Genomic DNA, 25,426 nt, shown 5'->3' on the forward strand with positions numbered 1-25,426 from the left:
AACAGTATGGAGGTTCCTTAAAAAACTACAAAAAGAACTTAAGAAACTACAAATAGAACACCATATGACCCAGAAATCCCACTACTAGGCATATACCCTGAGAAAACCATAATTCAAAAAGAGTCACGCACCAAAATGTTCATTGTAGCTCTATTTACAATACCCCAGAAATGGAAACAACCTAAATGTCCATCATCGGATGAATGGATAAAGAAGATGTGGCACATATATACAATGGAATATTACTCAGCCATAAAAAGAAACAATGGGAAGCAGCCGCATAGCACAGGGAGATCAACTCGGTGCTTTGTGACCGCCTGGAGGGGTGGGATAGGGAGGGTGGGAGGGAGGGAGACGCAAGAGGGAAGAGATATGGGAACATATGTATATGTGTAACTGATTCATTTTGTTGTAAAGCAGAAACTAACGCACCATTGTAAAGCAATTTTACTCCAATAAAGATGTAAAGAAAAAAGAAAAGACAAGAAAACCACATGAATAAACCCTGGTACATCCATACAACGGAATACCATGCAGCTATATAGAAATGAGCAAGCAAGCAAGAAAGCCCTCTATGTGCTGGTATGCAGTAATTTTCAGGCTATCTTTTATTTTTAGCATTTCAGAATTTTCATTTTTTCTGCATTATCAATACAGTTTTATTTCTTTTTTGTTTTCCTTTTTTAATTGAAGTATAGTTGATGTAGGATATCTTCTTAAGTGAAAAAATGCCAAGTACAGAAGTATCTATAGAAAATATCCTTTGTGTAAGAAAGAAAAGGGAATAAAAATACATACACATAATTCCATTCCTCAGCATATGCCCAAAAGAATTAAAAACAAGTGTTCAAACAAAAACTGGTACACAAACGTTCACTGCAGCACTGGTCACAATAACCAAAAGATGGAAACAACCCAAAAGCACTACAACTAATAAATGAATAAACAAAATGTGGTCTATCCTTGCAATCTAATAGTTCAGCCCTAAAGAGGAATGAAGTACTGATTCATGCTACAGCATGAACGAACCTTGAAAACACTATGCTAAATGAAACAGGTCAGACACAAATGTTCACATAATTGCATGATTCCCACTGTATGAAATATTCAAAATAGGAAATCCAGAGACAGAAAGCGGTTAGCAGTTGCCAGGGGCTGAGGGAAGGAAGACTCGGGAATGACTGCTTAATGTGTATGAGTTTCCATCTGGTGTGAAAGAATGTTCTGCAACTGGATAATGGTCATGGTTGCAAACACCGTTAATGCACTAAATGTCACAGATGATAAATTTTCTGTTATGTACTTTTCATGTGCCTAAGACTATGAAAAGATTTGTAGCACATTTGTGAAAAACATAAGACAGGGGAATTTAATTTTTTAAAGAGCTCATTTGGAGCAGTTTGAAAAGAGAATATAGGCAATGGTCAAAATGTTTAGTAAACAAAATTCAGGTCCTAATAAAGAGTATCAAAACAGAAGGTCAATAGAGGTTTGACTAGCAAGGAAGGCTTCACTAAGGGGCTTTAATCTCACCATTGTAGGCTAGCAGGAATTAGATAGGACAACAGGAAACAGAGAAAGAACAGGAGTCAACATTTGAGATGAAATTCTTGCACAATTTTAGGGCTTCTGTTTTGTTTTTGTTTCTTTCTTTCTTTCCGGTTTTTTTTTTTCTTGGCCGTGCCACGCAACATGCGGGATCTTAGATCTTAGTTCCCCAAGTAGGGATCGAACCCAGGCCCCCTGCAATGAAAGTGCGGAGTCTTAACAACTGGACCGCCAGGGAAGTCCCCAATTTGATTTGTTTTATTCGTTTTCCCACTGACTTTTCTTCATTGGGATTTAGTTGATGTTTTTCTCTCTGTTTGAAAACAACATGCCAGGGACTAGATCTACACCAAAAAGAGTTGACCTTTTACTCCCAGGCAAAACTCTACGATTTCTTCTGAGGGTTTAAAGTGGATTGCGGAATTCCATTTCCATTCTGAAGATCTTGGGACCTTACTGGGCTCCTTGGGAAAGACACTGAAACAGCAGCGACTTGTGGGTGAATGGTGACAAAGCATGGAATAGATTTCTAAGATTAGTTCTCCTTCAGAATGTCAAGTCATTCTCTCCACTGATGTATTAGTGGGAAACGCTAACATAATGATTACAGAAACAGAGATGGTTCATTTATTCAATAAGTGCTGCACATTTTCTTTGCACTTGCTATTGTGATCAGCACTGAGATGATCAGGACGTGGGTCCTTTCCTCGAGAACCTCCCTGTCCAGTCCAATCTCCTAATTTACAGGTGACAAAACTAATGTCCAGAGAGGTGATAGGACTCATTCAAGATGATATAATTAACAACGCCAGAAACTAACACAAACCTCCTCACTTCAGGGAGGTGAAAAATCACATGGGCTCACTTCATCCTCTTCTTCAAGGACTCATAAAAAGTAGGAATAACACAATTAGCCACACTACTATCTAATGGTAGGTACCAGTGTGTAGCGTTCCTACATGACACAGGTTGGCAGAAACCAGGAAGATAATCCACATAATTTAACTAATGAATGAACGAATAACATCCCACATGAAAAAAACATATACAACCTTATTTTTTTGTAAAGGGGAACACAGGAAGGATAATTAGAAACTAATAAAAATGGAGATGGGGAGAAATGAAGTAGAAAGCATAGAGGTGAGAGTAAAAGTTATCTAGTCTATTTCTTGAATATCATTTTGATTTTTAAGCCATAAAAATGTTTTACAATACTCAAAAACTAAAATTAAAACAAAAGAAAAAAAAAGGATATTTTTAAAAGCCTAAATTCAAATACAAGCAAAAACAAATGAACCTCTGTAGTAAACTGATACTACAGCACAGAAAAAAATTACTTCATATAGCTTCTAAACACAACACCATCACCATACACCCTCAGTAGGATATATGCCAAGAACAAATAAAACTGCAAAGAGGACTTCCCCGGTGGTCCAGTGGTTAAGACTCCGTGATTCCACTGCAGGGGGCACGGGTTCAATCCCTGGTGGGGGAAGTTCCCCATACCATGCAGTGCGGCCAAAAACAAATTTTAAAAACTGCAAAGAAATTGTAAACTTTATTTAGAAGGGTTGTTGCTAGAGGTATAAGTTTAGTAATTCTAAATTTCCCAAAATTATTCTGAGTATATTTTAGAAGACAAGGGTTTTCACTGAGGGTGAAGCTAAACACAAATACAGATTGGGAAAATGAAGTACCCTGTGGTTTTACACTTGAATCGAATGTATCAGTATGAATTCACAGCATACATGTATATATAATCTAGCTCTGTTCACTGAAAGGGCCTAGAAACCATTACATCCCAGGAGCAACGAGCACATCCCTCCCCCAGATCTGCTACCATTCTCTACTAAAAGGGACCATGATTCTTGGGAGAAATGGGTGATTCCAGGTCTAGGACAGGAATCACCCAAGGAGAACCTGGAACATCTTGTTGGCCCAGAAAGCAAGGAAATGCTCAAAGACTGATGAGACCATGCCAAAAGGACAGGAGAGCCAGCTCAAAGGGTCTCCCACTGCCAAATTTGTGGTAATTTGCACATCAAACAAAAAAACAATGATAATGGATACTGAACTGTAACAGCACTTTTATTTAAATCCATGAGTTTGAAATGCTAATTTAAAAAAGGAGAGTAAGGGGAATTCCCCGGCAGTCCAGTGGTTAGCACTCGGCACTCTCACTGCCGGGCCAGGTTCAATCACTGGTTGGGGAACTAAGATCCCGCAAGCTGCACGGCGTGGCCAAAAAAAAAAAAAAACGGGAAAGGATCATCAGTAGAGGCTGAAAGCACTGGGTAAAAGTTGGTGGGAAAAAGGGATATACACACACTGTTTCAAATTATCACCCCTATTTCCATTAATTACAAAGGTGGAAAGGTAGCTTCACAAGGAAGAAATCTGACAAACATCATCTTAAACCAAGAGATCAAACTTCTTTTCACCAGTAATGGGACAAACTCACCTTATGTGTCCCTGATATGAGTGGCAAGGACACAAGTTCATCTAAATTTTATTTTTGTCAAAATATTTAACCTGATTCTAAGCACAAAAAGACAATCAAGCAAATCCCAGGTTGTGGGACGTTCAGCAAAACAACCAGCCTGGTCGTTTTTTGTTTTTTGTTTTTTGAATTTTATTTTTGGCCACACAACATGGCTTGCCAGGATCTTAGTTCCCCGACCAGGGATCGAATCCACACCCTCGGCAGTGAAAGCATGGAGTCCTAACCACTGGACCCCCAGGGAATTCCCTGGTCCCTTTAAACATGTCAATGTCATGAAAGACATTGGGCCAGAGAGGGAGGAAGGAGGGATGGTGCTGCTCTCTACACTAAATAAGACTAAAGAGACATGAAAAGCCAAGTGGACACTGCATTTTTAAAAACAGTTATAAAAGACATTATTGGGCTAACTGGGGAAATCTTAATATGGACAAAATCTTAGATAACATCCTGAGAATGGTACTGTGACTAAAAAGACAAGAACCCTTGTTCTTAGGAGATCACCACTGAAGCACGTCTACAACTTACTTTCAATAAATTCACCAAAAACAAAGTCTGCATGTATGTGTCTGGGAAAGGGGAAGAGGGACAAAGTGAACAAATGTCATAAAATGTTAATAATCTACAAATTAAGATGCAGACTTTCTGAAAAGGGTAAAGAGAGCACAGATTTTAGGTTTTGTGGCCACACACGTCTCTTAAGCTGTTGCATATTCTTCTTTGAATTTTTCTTTTCTTTTTTTACACACACTTTAAAAATGTAAAAGCCATTCTTAGCTTGAGGGCTATATAGTAACAGGTATGATTTCCTTCTGGGGTAATGAAATCGATTGTGGTGATGGCTGTACTACTGTAACTATACTGAAAGCCACTGAAATGTTCACTTTAAATAGGTGAATTGTATGGTATGTTAATTATGTCTCAATAAAGCTGTTCAAAAATAAACGGGCCGTAAGTGGGCCATAAACAAACTGGCCGTAAGTGGGCCACAGAGTGCTGACCAGTGATCTACCACTTGGTGGTAATAATGAACTAAACCAAAAAAACAAATACTGGAGGGAATTTCCCCCTCTCATTTTACAGGAACTAAGTCAGGCTTGTTTACTCAAAAAATTTTTTTTGCCAATGATTGTGTAGCTAAGAAACTATGACACATACATTCATATCATTTTAAGTTTCAATTAAACAAAGCAAGTCGACAGAAGTTCTAAACCTTGTTATTGTACTGTACTTCTATCAAAGAGCTAAAATTCTAAGTATGTCACTTCAGTAGGAATGAAAAGACATCAATTCTTGCAGCCCCCAAAATTATCAAGTCTAAAATGACCACAGGACTAAAAGTTCCAAAATAAGTAAGACTAAACTCTTTGGAAAACAGAGACATGACACTTCATTTCCTGGTTGTTTACGCTTTTTGCGTTTAATTTTCTACATAACTACGCTACTTTCAACATTAGAACATTTTTTATACTGAAAAACAATTGTGGTAGGTCCTTTTTCCTTAAAGAAACTGTGTCAAAGTACCAAGTCGTCTGAAATTTTAGACAACTCTATATATCTCAAAATGCAGATACCTTTCTCATGGGAATCAAGGGCATGATCTTCAAGGTCATCATCAAAAATCTCTCGGCCGTCCTCCACATAGCCAATACCATCTGCAGGAACAAAATGTAATATCGGGATCAAATTTCTAAAATTGGCCAATAATATTTTAGCCATGACAAAAAGATTAAAAAAAAACCTTTTATACCCACTCAGAGGTTCTCCTGGCCCAGGCCATTTTTAAGTGCAGCAGAATCCTGTTCAACCAGAAGTCAGATGAAACACAGCACCCACACACGTTTTCTGAGTCAAAACCAAAGGATATACAGTTGACCCTTGAACAACCTGGGGGTTAATCCACACATAACTTACAGTCAGCCATCAGCATCCACAGTTCTTCCAAATCTGCGGATTCAACCAACCACGGGCCATGTAGTACTGTAGTATTTAATACTGAAAAATATCCACATACAAGTGGACCCAAGCAGTTCAAACCCATATTGTTCAAGGATCAACTGTATACTATGCCTATTTAGGTGAACTAAGGTAATCACTTGGCCCACAGGATCAAAGTTTGCCACAATAGGATGCTTTACAGTACTTCTACTCTACCAGAAGAATAAAAAGTAAAAGAATCAGGCTTCCCTGGTGGCGCAGTGGTTGAGAGTCCGCCTGCCGATGCAGGGGACGCGGGCTCGTGCCCCGGTGTGGGAAGATCCCACATGCCGCGGAGCGGAAAAAAACACCCAAAGTCGGGCTTCCCTGCTGGTGCAGTGGTTTAAGAATCCGCCTGCCGATGCAGGAGACACGAGTTCAATCCCTGGTCTGGGAAGATCCCATATGCCACAGAGCAACTAAGCCCGTGCGCCACAACTACTGAGCCTGGAAAGCCGGCAATATAGCTGAGTTCAATTACAGAAGTAGGAACAAAAATATAGTGGCAGGCACAGTCTACACCCCCCTCCCTCTGCTCCGCGGTCAGCACTCACACGTCCAAGAAGTCAAGTCCCACAAACAGGAACCATCGAGCCTTCCACAAGGGCTGTAAGAACATGGGGACCAGCCTCTGCCCGGGGCCCCTGCCAAAGTTACTCTTCACGAGTACAGTCTCCTGTAATCCTCACAGCCATTCTGTGAGATAGAGTTTTCCTACGCCCCATCACATGGGGATGGCCCACAGGTTCCTTCCAATTGCTACAGTCATTTCCTGGAGGATTTATACTATAGCCTGAGGTGTGTGCCTGGCTTCTCCAAAATGTCCCTCAATAAACTTCCTATTTTTCTGATTCCACACCCTCAAATCATGCATTTGAGGAAAACCCAAACCAAAGGTATGACCTTAAGTTAGCACCTTACATCTGCCCAAGCAAAGCAGCAACTCCACCGAGTGAGAAGCTACGAAAAGCAAATGATACAGTGCCTGGCAGGCGGTTTCTTCCCACATACCATCATCCACGATCCAGTCGTCATCCTGGCGGGCCTGGACCAGCTTCGAGTACTGTTCCTCATCAACTTCTTCATAAACACTTGTGAAGTCCTCTACCTGCCATCGTACAAGTTTGAGAGAGCTTCAAGTGGAGTGAAAGTGTTAAACAATTCTGATGAAAAAATTGTCAAATTCAAAGTGGAATGGCAGCCTGAAGGAGTAGCTGCAACCAAATCATGAGTTCTGACATTCAACACCACTGCAGGATTTTCCTTAAATAGACATCAATTAACTTAGTATTCCTTTTAGGTGGGTGTTAACATAAGATATTAAATGATTCCATTAGCATAATATACTTGTCACACCAGCAATTACTCATCTACTTCATAAAAAACAAACTGAATTATAGCCAATTCTTCATTAGCTGCTTTGGGGATTAGTCACTTGTAATTTTGAGACTGGTTTCTCCTGTACTTGGCAAACCTGTAAGACATGCCACCTCCCTCTGCACTAGCTGATGCTGCCCCACAAATAGACAATAATCTTAATAACTGTTCAACCAACCAAATGTAATTCAAAAGGAAAATCTCCCCATCCATCCCCCTCCAAAAATCAGCAAAACACACACTACGGGTACACTAGAAATGGTTTTTGAGTGATCCCTATTTGTATTACCACTGATTCCCCACCATTTTCAGGTCTTAAAAACAGAGGGCAAGTGCGGAGAGAATGGCAAGGCCTGAAATCACACGGGCTGCCCGACCGCCAGAAGGACAGAACACCACAAACTACTGGCCTGAACAGAGCAGACCACCTCAGCACAGTTAAAGCAACAGACAGCATAGATGCACACCACTGCAGTGAGAATTTGGCGGGCTCCCATCTCCCAGATGAGAATTTGGTGGGCTGGTTAGCAAGAACTTAAAGATACCTTGTTAAAAACTCCCCCTTCTCTTGAGAGTTCTGCCTTTTCAAGTGGGGACTGGAGGAAACGACCAACTCCATCTGAAGAGCTAAGACTCTAGGAAAAAACACCTGGACACAGAGCTTTGAGAGCCTGATGGGTAGAGTTGACTGGATTTCTGCCACAACTACCTGGGCTTAGAGTAATTACAGGATTAAGCTTAGTTTTTACCTCCGGTTTAATCTACTCAACAGGGATCACTGGCAAACACTGATCTGGCCTTTGATCATTTGATGACAGAAATTACCTGCCCTACCAAATTAAGTTTTTGACAACCCAAACACAAACTAGTCTAATTAAAATGACTGTACTGACCAACTTTCTTTTTGAGGGGAGAGGGAACTGGCAAGGTTAGCTTTGTTGGCTTAAGTCTATTATGCATACTGTGTCTCTCGTTTAAGCAACTCATTTACATACTATCAAAAGACACCGGAAAACTATTTTTAAAAAATAGTGACAAAGCGAGAGAGAGGCATGGACATATATACACTACCAAACATAAGGTAGATAGCTAGTGGGAAGCAGCCGCATAGCACAGGGAGATCAGCTCCGTGCTTTGTGACCACCTAGAGGGGTGGGACAGGGAGGGTAGAAGGGAGGGAGACGCAAGCAGGAAGAGATATGGGAACATATGTATATATATAACTGATTCATTTTGTTGTGAAGCAGAAACTAACACACCATTGTAAAGCAATTATACTCTAATAAAGATGTTAAAAAAATAAAAATAAATAAATAAAAATAATAATAAATAAACAATAAAACAAATATTGTTCTAAAATATAAAATAAAATTTAAAAAAATTTTTTAAATATCATTTTGAGGGCTTCCCTGGTGGTGCAGTGGTTGAGAGTCCGCCTGCCGGTGCAGGGGACACGGGTTCGTGCGCCGGTCTGGGAAGATCCCACATGCCGCGGAGCGGCTGGGCCCGTGAGCCATGGTTGCTGAGCCTGCGCGTCCGGAGCCTGTGCTCCGCAACGGGAGAGGCCACAGCAGTGAGAGGCCCGCGTACCGCAAAAAAAAAATCATTTTGCGTTAAAAAGTCATTTTGACTCAATCTCTAAAAACACTGGTACTGCTCAGCTTGAACTCTTAGAGCCATGCCATTAACATCAGTGATTAATGGGAAATCAGTCACATTGTGTCAACATCTGAAATGCCCCACAGAACTCCTTTATAGAAGTACCTACATTAAAAATGCTTTACTCTTGCTTTACTATAATCCTTTTAGCAACCCTTTATGATCTGGTTGACTCCCTTAACTTGAATGAATGGTGCCAAATGACAAAAATCCTCTTCTACTTGCTTACTACCCCAAAACAGAACAGGCCATGGCTAAACAGGCACATTCTGAAGCCAGGCTGCCTGGGTTCCAATCAAGGCTCTGCCACTGTGACCTCAGATACCTCCCATGCGAAATGCTGTTAATCACAGTATCTAATTTTATACGGTATTGGAAGGATTAAATAAATGAACATATTTGTAAAAGCACTTAGAACAGTGTTAGCTGAAAAACTGCATTAGTTGCTATTGTTGTTGTTGGTATTATTATTTTCTCATATTAATCACTTTCCAGCCCTGAGGCAGTTAAGATCCTCAGGGAGTGCCCTCAATGTGAAGCTAGACAATGTTGTGCAGATGGTACCAATCTGCTTTTCTACCTGCAGGGCATCGACAGTGGGTAGAGGAAAAGAGCCAAAAGGGCATCACATTCAATCCTACACGCAGGACACAGCAGAGGGAAGGTCCAAGTCCCTACTGCGCTCCCCTTGCATATGAGATTAGAAACAACAATTCTCTCCAAGGAGCAGCAGTGCTGGGCTAGACTGCTCAATACCTTATGAGTAAAGTAAAAGCATCTGTAAGTTCCCTCAACGAAGCCATGGAACTTAGCAGAGATGCCGTGTGCTTACTAATTTTAAAAGCATCTGTAAGGTGCCTCATAGGAACTTTAAGAGTTCAGTAGTCTCCCATAACCTGTAAATCTACCTCATGCCCATATGTTGGATATTAAGAAATTACTATTATAAGAAGCTTTAAATATATGCATATTTCTAATTAGTGACAAAGGTGACATAAAATTATCTACAGGCTATGAATTAGATGAAGCACAGGAGAAAAAGCCCAGAAAAATGGTTACTTACTTCATATTTATACTTCTCACCAGCTTTAGCCCTTTTCAGTCTTTCCAGAGCTTCCTGTCGCCCTTTCTTTGATTTCTTCTCTCTCCGGGATCGAGAAGTTACAAAACTCCCTGAATCTGACAGAGCTGAAAAGAAGCCAAATTTACATGAGATGTACAAAATTGTCAGCCATCTTCCCTCAAAAACAAAGCAAGTTTTTAGCCAATAGTAACATACAAGTTTAATGTTATACAAATGGATTCTTTTTATAATGGAAATAATTCACAAGCTCAGGGCTGAATCTGCAGCTCCTGTGTCTCTTCAGAAATTTCCAGCTGAAGCAACTGTTATTTTTTTTCCGCCAAAAAGAGAAAACTTCCAAATTCAACTGATATCCCCTGGAGACACTAAAGGGAGATCAGTCGTTAACCCACAACCTTTCCCAGGGAAGTGGCAGGCCGTTAAGTGGTTATAAAAGGGACAATTCATTTTGTGTTCTGTTAATCAACATTTGAAAGGCTTTGAGGAGCACCTGCTCTTTGCAAAGTACCAGGCGCTCTGAGAGACACAAAGATAAGAAAGACAGGGCCCACAGACCCACAGAATTTACAATCTGACCTGGGAGATACCTGGCAGACCTCGGAGATACTGTGGGTTCAGTTCCAGACCAACACCCATAAAGTGAATATAGCAATGAAGTTAGTCACACGAATTTTTTTTTTTTTGGTTTCCCAGGGCATATAAGGGTTATGTTTACACTATACCGTAGTCTATTAAGTATGCAAAAGCATTATGTCTTTAAAAATACTTTATTGGTAAAAACGCTAACCATCATTTGAGCCTTCAGTGAGTTGTAGTAACGTCCAAGATCCCTGATTACACATCACCATAACAAATATAATAATGAAAAATGTGAAATGTGAGAATTACCAAAATAATGTTAACACAGGGACATGAAGTAATAAGCAAAGGCTGTTGGGAAAATGGCACCAACAGACTTGCCCGATGCAGGGATGCCACAATCTTCAATTTGTAAAAAAAAAAAAGAAGTATCTGTGAAGCACAATAAAGCGAGATATGCTTGTAAGTAGCAACTAACTCTAAAACAATTTTTAGAAGTAACACATGCCCTAACAGAGGTACAGATAAAGTGTCTGGGATTCCAAAGGAAGGATAAATTGGGGGTTGGGAGAATTTAACAAAGGTGGCTCTAAGGAGATTCTTGATTCCACCACTGATTTCCAGGCCTCATGCAGTTGGTTACGACATTAGAGGATGAGGTGAAAGATTACAAAGATTAAAATGTGTTTTGTAGAAAATTACTGAAGTACCAGAGAGCCTCAGTGGTCAGTCATTCAACTTTTGAATTACTCACACTTTGGGTCATCATAAACTGACCACCTCACACACACGTACTGAAAAGATTTCATCCACAGAATGAAGACTTTCATATGCCAGCTGATGAATACCCAAGCCAAGCAAGACAGTACCTCCTGCCAGCGATGAGCTGAGGCTCAGCACGACTGCCACCTATGTCTGTGAAATTGAGTACTGTATTGTATTTGTGTTAATTATTTTATAAAAAGTAGTAAGCACAGAAAAGGAGAAGTATTGATAACAGGCATCCTAAAAGCTCCAACCCCCCTGGAACATTCATAACAACATTCAGCTGTTTGACTAAGTGTTTGAAATAGAAGATGCAATTTACAGAACATGTACCAAGTGCTGGCAATAAACTGTTGAAAACTGTATCTTAAAGGTGAGGCATAATTAGAGATTTTTTTTTCCCTAGCTTTCTGGAAATGGAATCTCTCTATAACATCTCAGCCTATTGTTTGACTTTCACATTTGACTTTTAAATCCATTTTCAGAAAGGCATTAAGGAATGCAGGTACTTAATGATGACAGCCACAAAATCTTGGGTGTCACTCAAATGATTTCAAAAAATCGTGAGCAGGCCTACATGAAAAGGTTTTGGAGATTATGGAACATGACCACTGAGAGTGAAAAGGTGGCCTCAGTGTATTCCCTTCAAGACTCCCTTGACTCCTTTGTCAGATTATTCTGACAAAAACCATAGGTTTTCAATAAGACGTATTCCACAGGCAACGATGTGCCACTCTAACGGTTTGGGGTACAATTACAAATAGGACAGAGTTGCCGGTCCTCAAGGGGCTCCCAGTCAAGGAAAGCAAAAAGACCTGAGGCTCCCACCATCACATAAAGATGGTGCCATATTAGAGATAGGAAGCCAGTATTGAGGAAATGTAGAAAAGAGAGCCATTAATTTTGCCTGGGAAATCAGAGAAGGCTTCACAGGGGAGGTTTCCAACACAGAAAGAGTAGAATTTCACTATCAGAGTACAGGGTAACAAGGGGCACAAGCAAAGGAAAAGGCATGAGCCAAATTACAAAGGGATGAAAATGCAAGGTGTATTTAGAAACCAAGAGGAAGTCAATGTGGAAGGTAAGCTGGACATGAGAGCATAGAGTGAGTGGGAGGAGATTAGGACGAAGCGGCACAACCAGGCTCTGCCACTTACTGCGTGACATGAGACAACCAGTTAACCTCTCTGAGCTACAGTGGCCAGGTGTCTCGTTGTTTTTTAAGCTGCCCAGCATCAGAATCTGTGAAGTCCCCCCTCCTTTATGCCCTTGCAGCTAGGGCATGGGCATATAAAATAGGCCCTCCAATTATGAACACCTGCTCAGACTTTAAATCACAAGCTAGTGTGACAAGGAAAGGGGGACGGCTGATGGAAGATTCTAGAAGTAACAAGAGCTACAGGAGGATTGAGCACCTGGAACAACAGTGCCAGCAATGTCCCAAGGTACTTGAAGGCTCTAGTTTCAAGTACTTGGCCATGGTTGGCAACAACCTCCTCAATGGACCAGTTTTGTGGCATGATTTTAACCACTGTTCCTAGCTAAGGTGCCCCCTGACTGGCTCTCCGGAGTTTGTGAACACCACGATATCCTTCAGATAAATTCCTTTTCGGTTTAAATCAACTAGAGTTGGTTCCTGTAGCCTACACCTAAGGACTCTAACGCAGAGCCTCAGGGTCCTCATATGTGAAATGGGGATAATCATGTCTGCTTCATAAAGTTCTTAAGGATTAAATGAAGATGCTTGGCTTACTTTGTACTCAGCAATACAGGAGCTCACTTAATGTGTATGTGTGTGTGTGTGTGTACAGATGCACACACATATGCCAACACCTCACAATTAGCACTAACATGGTCTAGCTTCTAGAAAACAAAAATAAAGCAAAGCCGTTTTCTCAGGGAAGCCCCAATATAGCACTGCATATAATTACATGTTTACCATCTCAACTCCATGAAGACAAAAACCATGCCCAGCTTACCTACCACTGTAAAACCAGAGCCTGACAGAATGCCTATACCTCGTAGGTACATAATGAATATTTGCCGAATGAACCACTGTACCTGCTTTTTTAAATCATTAAACTCTCCCCTATCCATTTCCATATACAGTAACAGCTAGTTATAGACCTTTCAACTTTTCACAGCCACCCCATCTTCTAATACTTAAGGAGAAAAAAGGCCTAAATTTTCCTTTATGGAATATGTCTCCAATGCTTCAAGTAGGTAAGTTAGCAAAAAAAAAAAAAAAAAGCAGCAGCATGAAAAAAATCCAGTTACCAAAGTTTAAATATTTGGTTCAAAATTACCATCTGGAGTACCCCCACCACCCCCCAAGGCAGACACACACAAGGCTGCAACAGTCTTTCAGGTAACAATCTTTCCAAGTCGGCTGGAAAGGAAAAATTCCAGTCACAAGTCCCTAGCCACTCATCAACACCATGACTTAAGAGGGATCTCGAGACTGCACGATGTCCTCCAAAGAGTGATTTCTTGATGTTCACGGAGAACGTAGTTTTTAGGGTGAAGAAAGGTCTTAGCGACATATCACTGATGGAGGGCTGCAAAGACTGTTCACATACATCCCACATCCCATTTGTAATTCAGGCTAGTGGGCTCTCCAAAACAAATTGTCTTAAAAAGCGAAAGGCTAGAAGAACAAATTGAAATCTGTGATTCACGACTAGGTGAATGCAAAGGAAGCTAATTAGGAAGCAAGTTCTCATTAATGGTGATGTATTTGAGTGACAGGAGATGTGATGCTTGAGCTGAGAGAGTGAAGCACCTAATTTTAAGTTGGAAGTTCACTGAAGTGAAGTCACACTTTAGTTGCACACTGCTCAAAACTCAGACAAATCCATTTGCATTTTTGTATTCTATTTTTGGAGATGGAATACTACCACTGAAAACGGAGTAATATACAAGGCATCCGAAATGCTGCTGAACTGATACTTTTTTTTTTAGAAGCTTCACCTGAGATGACTAGATTGTGAACACTATTTCTGTGCGGCACCTGAAGAACTTTCCATAGAATTTGAAAAAAAATTGTTAATGCATAAAGTAGAAACCTATTACCTACAAAGACAAAACGCGTTTGTATCTTCACGTGACAGCACTTAGAGCTTTCTTTCCTGCTGAGGTACAACGTGTAACAATCTCCCCAGCAGTTTCTACCAAGGGAAGGGCGCACATCCGTTCCGTCCCAGCCCTCAAGCGGACACCTGGGGCGGGAGCAATGAAATACTTTCGGCCAGTACTGTGCCCCACCGGGGCCAGTCTCATGAAGGTGTGCCCAGCACGTGGGATGAGATTCACCAAAAGAAATAAAAAGAAAGGCAGCCAAGTGCGGAGACCCGCAGTGAGAGAGGTGAGGCAGCCTCCCAAACAAAAAGCCCCGCAGGGGGTTGCTCGGGCTTGCCAGGACCCAACAGCCCTGCAAAGAAGACCTGTCCGAGGCCTCACAGGTTCCAGTCCTGGACGTCCGAGGTCCGCGCCCAAAGAGACCGGCGGGTCAACCCGGGCGTGCGCCTACCTAAGAAAAAAATAAAACAGAGCCCCCACCACCCGCAATCATGCCACAGTCTCCGCACTCCCAACTGGGGACCCCGCGCGCGGGGTCATCTCTCACCGCTCGCCCCGAGGTCGCAGTCATCGCCGTACACCAGCGCCATGGTCCCGGAGTCTTCCGATTCCGCGCCAACCAGCCCGAAACTGGCGCGGAGGCCGACACAGGCGCCACCCAGAAAGCCAATCAGCAGCTCCGGAGGCTGCCGACTTCCGCCCGGAAGGCCACTGACGTGCCGCGCCGCGCCGCGCCGCGCCCCGCCCCCGGCCTTCCCGCGGGCGCGCCTTTGGCGCCCCGTGATGACCCCTTAGGGAAAAGAGCGAGCGGCGGGGGAGGCCGTGGAGAGCAGAAAAAGAAAGCGGTCGGGCGCTGGAAAAGAGCCTCCTGGAGACTCGCTGCGCAGGCGCACCCATGCTGATGGGAAAAGATTTGGGCCCCTTGGAGTAGGAGCTTTCTGGTTCTGAGGGTTGATTTTCCGAGAAAAGAGGCGCGGGAGGCAGTAGGGTGGGCGTGGTTGAACGCGTTTCCCAGGAGCCTGGGAAAACGACTGCCTACTGCTGCGCACTCGGAGTCTTGCCTGATACTTTGCTTCTCTGAGTACGAATACAGTCGCTGTGTGATATATGGTATTGCAATATATGCACCAAGTTAACCAAAAGATCAAAAATACCATCACCAATACGGGGCCTCCCGATGTGGTGCAGTTGGAAAAAAGGAACAATATCACCTATATAGTCTTCTTGCAAATAATGCTTAACCTGAATCTAACCATGAAGAAACAATCAGATGTATTCAAAACGTAGAACAATCTGTAAAACAACTGGCCTGGACTCCTGCAAAATGTCAATGTTATGAAAGATAAAAAGGGCATTAGATTCTAGTGTTTGGTACAATGCGTGCAATGTATGCACCTCACATATTGTTTTTTTTTTTCATTTATTGTTTAATAGTAAAACCAGAGACGTCTACATGTATATCTTAACTAGAGAGCACTATTTAAAGCAAGATCTTAGAATGAGAATTAACCATCTGGTTAATTCTTTCTACAATTTGTGTAGAATTAACTTTAACCATTAAGGCCAATACATCTGAACACTTCTCAAACCCACTAGTGCACAGGGCTCTTGGTCCCCCCCCCCCCCTACCCCTCCCCCACTACCCCATCCAGAACAAAGTTAGATCCATGCCCTCAAGTGATTCAACATGAATTATTGACCAATGGACAAATCTTTTGTGATAATTGAGCCCTGGCTCATAGCATAAACTTGCAATGTCATCGTGAATAAAACCTGGCCCCAAAGACAAATAGCTGTACCAATGCTTCAGAATCTTCTAAACCAGCTGCATGAACTAATACTTGGGGATGAAACCAGAATTATTCTGGGAATTATTAAAGGTATTGGAGCAATTAAGAAAGCATTATGAGTTAGAACATTGATGGTATAGTGAGTCAATAGTGAATTTTAGATTAATCCTTTGTCCGGTGATTCATTTGTAAATATTTTCTCCCATTCTGAGGGTTGTCTTTTCATCCTGTTTGTAGTTTCCTTTGCTTTGAAAAAGCTTATACGTTTCATTAGGTCCCATTTGTTTATTTTTCTTTTAATTTCCATTACTCTAGGAGGTGGATCAAAAATGATCTTGCTGTGATTTATGTCAGTGTTCTTCCTATGTATTCCTCTAAGAGTTTTATAGTGTCCAGTCTTACATTTAGGTCTCTAACCCATTTTGAGTTAATTTTTGTGTATGGTGTTAAGGAGTGTTCTAGTTTCATTCTTTTACATGTAGCTGTCCAGTTTTCCCAGCACCACTTATTGAAGAGGCTGTCTTTTCTCCATTATATATCCTTGCCACCCAAAAAAAGAGTGAATTTTAGGAGAGGATGGCAGCATGAGGGTTTCTTAATTTACATATGGCCAGTGTTCTAGAAAGCGTAGAGCAGTGGTTCTCAACTTTAGTTGCAAATTAGAATCATCTGAGCAGTTTTTCAAAGTTCTAATGCCCTCTGGACCTATTAAAGCAGAATTTCTGAGGATGGGATTCCAATGTGCAGCCAAAGTTGAAAACAAGTGGTCTAGACTAGGCGTTGCTAAACCTTTTAGAGTCATCAGCAGGATGGCTAACCTGGACATAAATATCCAGTTGAACAATTATGTGGTCACACATGCCTGGACACACCTCTTTCCGTGAGACAAGAAAGGAAAGCTCATTTCCCACCTGTTCTAAAGACTTTCACTCTTTAAATCTTACAGCATTTGGTGCTGTAACTTCCTATAACTTGAATGATACCTAGGTTACCTAAAACTCTTATGCAAGGCCAGCACTAGCTTTATTAGAAACAGTGTGAAACCACCCCCATCGTTAACCATCGGTCACCAATAGAAACCATAGCCTGAGTGTCTCCATGGTTTGTGTTTAGGAAATAGGGACCTATTTTAGTTCAAGCGGTCATCACTTGTTGCTTTATTTTATTGCCCTTGATGCAGAATCCCGCCTCTGTACACCGACACCGAATTAACTCTCGGAGACAGAGTTTTGCATAAAGTAGAAAAGAATAGCTTTATTGCTTTGCCCTGGAAAGGGGGCCACAGTAGGCTAATGCCCTCAAAACTGTGTGTCCCAGAGGGTGTGATCAGCCTGTGGACATTCTTCTGCTTGGTTGGTGGTGACGTAAGTGAGAGTCAGCATCATCAACCTTCTGGTTCCAACAGGTCTGGGGTCTACGTGCTTGTGGGCAGCATACCGTTAACTTCTCCCACCTGGTGGGGTCTTCAGTATCTGCAAAACAGCTCAAAGATATTGTTCTGTGTATCCCTTGAGGGGGAACCAGGACCCTGCCCCAAGGTTGCACTATTGTTTCTTGACTGCTCATCCCTTGTCTCTGCATCACCTCCCTTCCCTGATTAGCAACTGTTTGAACCTGCCCATTGGAACTCAGGGAAGGTCATGGAGGCTGAATAAAGCCTGTTTCCTGTAATCAAGAAATGGGGGACACAGAAAGACTTTTGTGCCCAGGAACCCCACAGGGTCCTGCTTGGTTTCACCCTCTGTGTTCCTTCCACAGTAAAGACAACTTTCATTTCATTGCCCTTTGTCCTTAACTCTTATTGAATAATTTCTGCCAGTGAGACAAAAGTGCCCAGTCATTAATAGTTCAGGCACAGTCAGTAATTTGTTTTGTAATCAACCGCTCGAAAAGATCATCCTGGATAAACCTAGAGATTATCATATTAAGTGAAGTAAGTCAGACAGAGAAAGACAAATATTATGATACCACTTGTATGTGGAATCTAAAAATTGTACAAATGGACTCATTTACAAAACAGAAACAGACTCACAGACATAGAAAACAAACTTATGGTTACCAAAGGGCAAGGGTGGGGGAGAGATTTAAAAAAATCATCCTGGAAACACAAAATGTGTTCAAAAGTCGGGGAGGGACGTGTCCCCTAGATCAGACGTAAGCAAAGTAAGTCTGCTGAAAAGTTATGTATGTGCATATAAATCTGATGCCTTCCAGAGCTGTGTATGCTCTCCTTAGATCAAAAACAAAGATTGTCTTGATGGATTTATTTTCTTTTCCCTCTATTGGCATAATCAATGGTGAGCTACACTTGATGACTTACTGTGTTATATCTATACCGCTTTAATACAGTGTTGCTTAAAATTCCTGTCAGTATTCACTTGCTTTTTACATGTTGTAGCCCACCTTACATTTTTTAATTAAATTTTTAATTTTGAGATAGTCATAAATTCACAGGCAGTTATGAGAAATAATACAGAAAAATTCCATATATCCCTTACCCAGTGCCTCCCACTGGTAACATCTTGCAAAACTATATCACAACCAGGATATTGGCATTGATACAGTCAAGATACAGGACATTTCCAGCTCTAAGGATCCTTTATGTTGCCCTTATGCAGCCATATCTGCTCCCCTCCTGCACGACCTGAACCCCACCCCATCCTTAACCACTGGTAACCACTAGTCTGTTCTCCATTTCTATAATTTTGTTGCAGGTCTTTGTATACACTTTCATTTCTTTTGGTAAAGACTTAGGAGTGGAACTGCTGAGTCACGTGGTAAGTATATGTTTAACTTTAAAATAAACTGTGAAACAGTTTTTCCAAAGTGGCTGTGCTATTTTACATTCCCACCAGCAGTGTATGAGAGATTTAGTTGTTCTACATCCTCAGCAATAACTATCAGTTTTTATTTTAATTTTTGTTCTAGTGATTATGTATTAGTATCTCACTGTGACTTTTAATTTGTGCTTCCCTGATGACTAATGAGGAGTGCTTCTTGGCTATTTGCAACTGTTTCTCTTGGATGCACTTGTTTTTTTTTTCCTCTTTGTTCTTTGTTTCTCTCTTTTCCCCCTTCTCTGGGTTTAATGGAGCATTTTATATGATTCCATTTTATCTCATCTGTTGGTATATCATTTATACTTCTTTCTTTAAGAACTTTTTTAGTCGTTGCCCTAAGGTTTACAATATACGTTTTAAAATAATCGAAGTCCACCTCCAAATAACATCATACTACTCCATGTGTAGTTTAGGTACCTTATAAGTAAGTATTCCCAAATCCTCCCTCCTGTCCCTTGTGACACCTTGCTAGTGTCCAGGAATTGTTTGTTAGTGTAGGAAAATGCCCCACCCACACATTGGAAATTGGGTCTCAGAACACTTATTATCTGGTTTCTGATGAGAAGCCACTGTAATTCTCATCCTTATTCTTCTATAAGTAAAGTTTCCCGCCCTCCACCCCTCACCTCTGGCTTCCTTCAAGATTTTCACCTTGTCCTTTGTGTTTTGTTTTTTTTGTTGTTTGGTTGGTTAGTTTCTGGGTTTTCTTCTTTTTTTAATAAATTTATTTATTTTTGGCTTCGTTGGATCTTCATTGCTTGGCTCGGACTTTCTTTAGTTGTGGCGAGCGGGGGCTACTCTTCGTTGCGGTGCACGGGTGTCTCATTGTGGTGGCTTCTCTTGTTGCGGAGCATAGGCTTCAGTAGTTGTGGCACGCAGGCTTTAGTAGTTGTGGCCCACGGGCTCTAGAGCACAGGCTAAGTAGTTGTGGTGCACAGGCTTAGTTGCTCTGCGGCATATGGGATCTTCCCAGATCAGGGCTCGAACCTGTGTCCCCTGCATTGACAGGTGGATTCTCAACCACTGCGCCACCAGGGAAGCCCTTTTTTTTTTTGCTTGTTTGGTTTTGGGTTGGGTTTTTTTGGGGGCAGGGGTTGTTTGTTGCAATTTGAATATGATGTTCCTCGGTGTGGGGTTTTTTGAATTTGTTTGTTTGCTTTGGTATTTATCCTGCTTGGTGTTTTCTGAGCTTTCTGGGTCTGGTTGTGTTTGTCATATTAATGATACATTATTTGGAAAGTTCTTGGCCACTATTACTTCAGATATTTCTTCGGCTCTATTTTCTCTTTCTTCCCCTACTAGTGTTTTGATATTGTTCCCATACTCCTTCCTCTGACTGCAACAGTTGCAATCTATTTCCTCTAAGTCTTGTCCCCTGTTGACTATGATTATTTTTGTTTTTCCTCAGGTGAAACAGAAAAGCTGGAGAGAGCTGAAATTCCCTTCCTCAAGCCAGGATAATATTGCAGTATTGCCCTTTGACAGTCTTTCCTCTGCAGAGTAGGCCTTTGTGATTGAGAAGATTCTGGAAGGGTTTCCTGTTGGTTACTCTTCCTCTTCCCCTGCCAAAGCCCCCAAGGGATTTTTCTCAGATCCTCAAGTTGAGAATCTGGTGACGTTCCTGGAGAAAAAGCCCACAAATGTGTGTGGTCCTCCCTCTGATTGCAGCGTACCCCTCAGAAATTTCTTAATTTCATGCTAGTCCATACTCAGCCTCCAGCAATTCATAAACATTGCCATGTAAGTGTTCCCACCAGATTATGGTTCCAGGTAAGCGGGTCTCAGCTGTGATTCCCTGTATGTGCCTATCTCTCCAGATTTGGGGATGGAAATTTTCCCTGTTTTCTCAATTCTTTTTGAGAATTTTCTTGTCTAAGAAAAGTCATTGATTTTCAGTTTATCCATATTTTTCTTGATGTAAGGATGGTAGCAACAGTGTCCACGCACTTTACATGTAAGAGCAGAAATGAGAAGTCACTTGGTCATCTGTTGTATACATTCTTTGGTGAATTATTTGTTCAAATCTTTTGCCCATTTTTAAAATTTTGAGTTATTTGTCCAATTATTAAGTTACAAAACTTTTTATACATCCTAAATAAAAGTCCTTTTGAGGCAGGAGATAGATGGGCCTCAGGCTGAGCAGCTGGAGTTCATCCCCTGTGGACAAATACTCCAAAATAGCCAGAGGGAGGAGAAGCTGAGCCCTGCCCAGATAAGAGATAAAAGACCACATATTCCTCATTCTCAAAGTCAAGGAGACCTTCCCAACTACACATGCCCAGAAAGGCTCATTGAACGTCAAAAAGGGAGGGTGCCACCCCATAGTAGGTGATGTCAACCTACCCATACACCTCTTTGCTAGAATTCATCTTGGCTAAGAGATGCATGCGCACACATGGGAGGACGCTGAGATAAACCAAATATGGACTCAGAACCAGCCAAAGCAAGATGATTGGCCAAAGGAAACCCAGAAGAAATGCCCCATAAAAGTGATTCAAACAACCACGAGGGTGTGGCTCTCTCTCTAAGCCTGCCCATGTGTCTATCCACGTGTACTCTTTTTCCTCCTAATAAGCACTTTACTTGTTTCACTACTTTCCCTTTCTGTGTGGAAATTCAGTTCTACACAGCTGACGGGCCAGGGCCTTGTCACTAGCCACTGGTCCCTTGTGCTCTAGTGGCTAGGATTCAGTGCTCTCACTGCCACAGCCTGACATCATTCTCTGGCCAGGGAACTGAAATCCTGCTTCAAGCCACTGTAGGCCGTGGCCACCCGAGATCACTTTATAAATATGTGTTTTGCAAATATTTTCTCCCAGTATGTGACTTTTCTTTTTTTGTGTGTGACGTTTCGTTTTCTTAGCTGTGTCTTTATTTTTAATAAATTTATTTATTTTATTTTTGGCTGCGTTGGGCCTTCGTTGCTGCATGCGGGCTTTCTCTAGTTGTGGCGAGCGGGGGCTACTCTTCATTGTGGTGTGCGGGTTTCTCATTGCAGTGCCTTCTCTTGTTGCGGAGCATGGGCTCTAGGCACATGGGCTTCGGTAGTTGTGGCACGTGGGCTCCGTAGTTGTGGCTCGCAGGCTCTAGAGGGCAGGCTCAGTAGGTGGGGCGCACAGGCTTAGTTGCCCTGCAGCATGTGGGATCTTCCCGGACCAGAGTTCGAACCCGTATCCCCTGCATTGGCAGCCAGATTCTTACCCACTCCACCACCAGGGAAGCCCAACAATTATTTTCAAAGCAGCTATTCTGTACCTAGAACTATGCTAGACAGAGCAAATTATTTCACCTCAGTCCAGAATCTAGCCCTCAGCCACTAGATTCAGAAAATCATACTGTTCATACATTCAGGGATGATCAGACTTTTGATAACAAACTACTTGTAATTAACTGTAATTAAAATAACCAGAAAATGTGAAAAAATTCATTGATTTCTACAGTGATTTAGAATACCTCTAGCTGGGCCTGTTTTACTATTTGTGGAGTCAGGACAAGAATATGAATGGAAGCCCATATATCATATGTCTAAATATTTAAAAGTTTGAAATTAGGCTAGCAGACTGTTTGTTATGTGGGGTGGGGGTTAGCCAGAGACAGAACCCCTCCTTTGTACCACACCACGGGGTGCGGCCAGCCCAGATATCCAGATTCTGTTCACATTTTCCTGCTGAAAGGTTGACCACCCCTCGTGCCCAGGGATATACCACTCTGCAATGAGGTTACCTCCAGGAGGGTGGCCTTGAGGAAGAGGCTGCACATGCCCTGGAAACAGGCTGAGAACATTTTGTCAGAGAATTCCAGAGTGTTCTAGAAGGGGGTTGGGGGTCCCAAGGCGTGTACCCTGTCCCCATGACCACATGGACTCCTCAGAGGAGGAGAGCCAAAGTAGGGCCCTCTTAAACATGGCACACAAGGCCACGATCCAGGGCACACCCTGCCCACTGGTGAGGTACTAGAAAGCCAACAGAATACTGCTGGGGAAATCGTGCAACAGGAGGGTGATTTCACCAGCTCTGAAGCTGAGGCCTAGTTGATCATCCATGTCTCCCAGCGTAGAACACCTCGTGGGCCATGAGGATACTTGTCCCCCAAATTCAGGTGTGTACTGTGATAGGACTGACACAGTTTGCTTCCCCAACAATATCCTTTTCTTTGAAGGTCAGGGGCTGCAAAAGCTCCTCACAGAGTGGGAGAATAGGGGCTGAAATCCAGCCATCCCTCTGCTCACCAAATGGGGCTGCTTCTGTCCAGAGGAGCTCCTTTTTCTAATTTACACAAGGTGCCATATAGGGTAGCTGAGACATGTTGCCCACCCATTTCCAATTCTATGGACCTGGGCAACTAGGCTTCACCCACTGACACAACGCTCAGAGCTCTGGAGCGCCCCCTGTGGTAGACAGGGAATTGTTAATAGGACCCTCCCAAGACCATTTCAGTTCAAGAGGCTCTCAAAAGTAGAAGAGACCCCAGAAAGCCACCAATAAGTGTTCAGATAATAGACACATTCATAATCCAATTAAGGGAATCGGCTTAATTTACTGACCCAACGAGGTCTGTGATAAGAATACAGAAAACGGTTGTATCGTTAGCCCTCTTTCCTTTCTATTTGCTTTACAGTCAGAATTAATCAAGACCTACCCTCTCAACTTTCTCATGCTTATGACAATCACCTTCCCTAAGCAGGAATTAACTGAGGGAATAGATTGGCAGTGATTCTTATTTTGGATGTGAGACAAGAAGCTTGGAAATATAATCAAATGCACTGTTATTCTAATAGATGACAACAAGAGGCAATTTCAAAACAAGCCTCTCTTGTGAACCATTGGGCCTTGATGACACAAGAGTGATTTTTCCATTACTGAGAAGAGCAAACCAGTGTAAATAGAAGTGGATGGAGCTTCCCTGATGGCGCAGTGGTTGGGAGTCCACCTGCCAATGCAGGGGACAAGCGTTCGTGCCCCGGTCCAGGAAGATCCCACATGCCGAGGAGCGGCTGGGCCCGTGAGCCATGGCCGCTGAGCCTGCACGTCCGGAGCCTGTGCTCCGCAACGGGAGAGGCCACAACAGTGAGAGGCCCGTGTACCACAAAAAAAAAAGTGGATGATGGGATGATGTTTTCCTGACAGCTGAACCAAGCTTCAGTTTAGATTTAGAGAAACCTCCTCTTTGAATCAATCTGTACTATGTCGAGTTGGGCCATCATTTCAATGGATCCAGTGAATCACTCTGGAAGAAATAATGTGCCCAGGACTTCCTTCTTTTTTTCCCCTTTTAGTTTACTACCCTGGGAATGTGGCTTACCTCTGATGTTCAATCCCAGCCTCTTTGAGGGGATGATCCATGGAGGATAAGAATTAAGATGAGGGAAAACCTAGGAAGGAAGAAGAGGTATCTGCAAAAATGCTAGGATCTGAAAGTGTTGCAGGGTGAGGGCTATGGGGAACTGGGGGGAGAGATCCAATCCAAATATAGCATCTATTTCCTTGGGTTCTGCAGTAGCTTCTACACACAAGTTCTATGGGGTTGCCTCCATATTGCCCTCTAAACTTCCCCCATGCTGAGGATTCTCTCCTAACAGTCCTCGTACCATCTGGAAAAATGAGTGTATTTGTCCTAGTTCTGTCAGGGAAGTGGAGCACTGTGAGCCTTGGAAGAAGGGATTTATTATAGGAAATAGACCTGTCCCATTGTGGGAGGGGCTGGGAGTGTGGAGGTCTGGGAGTTTGGAGGATCAGAGAGGCCACCCACCTGGCAGTCAGAAGCCCAGCACATCTAGCTGCCAAAGTGGAGGAGGAAGCCCACGAGAAGCTTTGGGAAGCTCTATGGGACGGCACACACATCTGATGGTGGGCCTGGGGCTGCTGTTGGTCAATAGTATAGCAGTTGGGAAGAAGATTTGGACGCAGAGTGAAGAGAGAGAGGACAGGCTGGGACCCACTGTCACATCCCCCTCTGTTTGTCACCACATCCAACCACTCTCTTCACTCTCCTTGGAATATTTTGCCTTCCAAATCTTGTGCAAATTCCTCTCTTGGCCAACTCTAACCCAAAGCTAAGGGAATGGGATCCTTGGAAATGTGATTCCAGCTCACCAAGTTAGCACACTAGGACTTCCCTGGCGGTTCGGTGGTTAACACTCCGCGCTTCCACTTCGGGGGGTACCGGTTTGATCCCTGGTCGGGGAACTAAGATCCTGCAAGCCACGCGGCCAAAAAAAAAAAAAAAAAAA

The 25,426-nt window shown here is 42.5% G+C and overlaps 1 protein-coding gene across 3 annotated transcripts in view; it reads right to left on the reverse strand.

Annotated features, from left to right (window-relative positions):
- Positions 1-15,209, reverse strand: part of POLA1 (DNA polymerase alpha 1, catalytic subunit) — a 295,300-nt gene extending 280,091 nt beyond the window's left edge. For all 3 annotated transcript variants that reach the window (XM_024746622.1, XM_024746621.1, XM_024746620.1), the window contains exons 1-4: positions 15,115-15,209; positions 10,125-10,249; positions 7,037-7,133; positions 5,623-5,703 (exon numbers count right to left, since the gene is read on the reverse strand). In XM_024746622.1, the coding sequence (XP_024602390.1) occupies positions 5,623-5,703; positions 7,037-7,133; positions 10,125-10,249; positions 15,115-15,157 (346 nt within the window). In that variant the 5' untranslated portion in view covers positions 15,158-15,209. The remainder of the gene's footprint in view (positions 1-5,622; positions 5,704-7,036; positions 7,134-10,124; positions 10,250-15,114) is intronic.
- Positions 15,210-25,426: the final 10,217 nt, after the last annotated feature.

This window comes from Neophocaena asiaeorientalis, unplaced genomic scaffold, assembly GCF_003031525.2.
Source record: "Neophocaena asiaeorientalis asiaeorientalis breed wild unplaced genomic scaffold, Neophocaena_asiaeorientalis_V1.1 scaffold20, whole genome shotgun sequence".
NCBI lineage: Eukaryota > Metazoa > Chordata > Mammalia > Artiodactyla > Phocoenidae > Neophocaena > Neophocaena asiaeorientalis.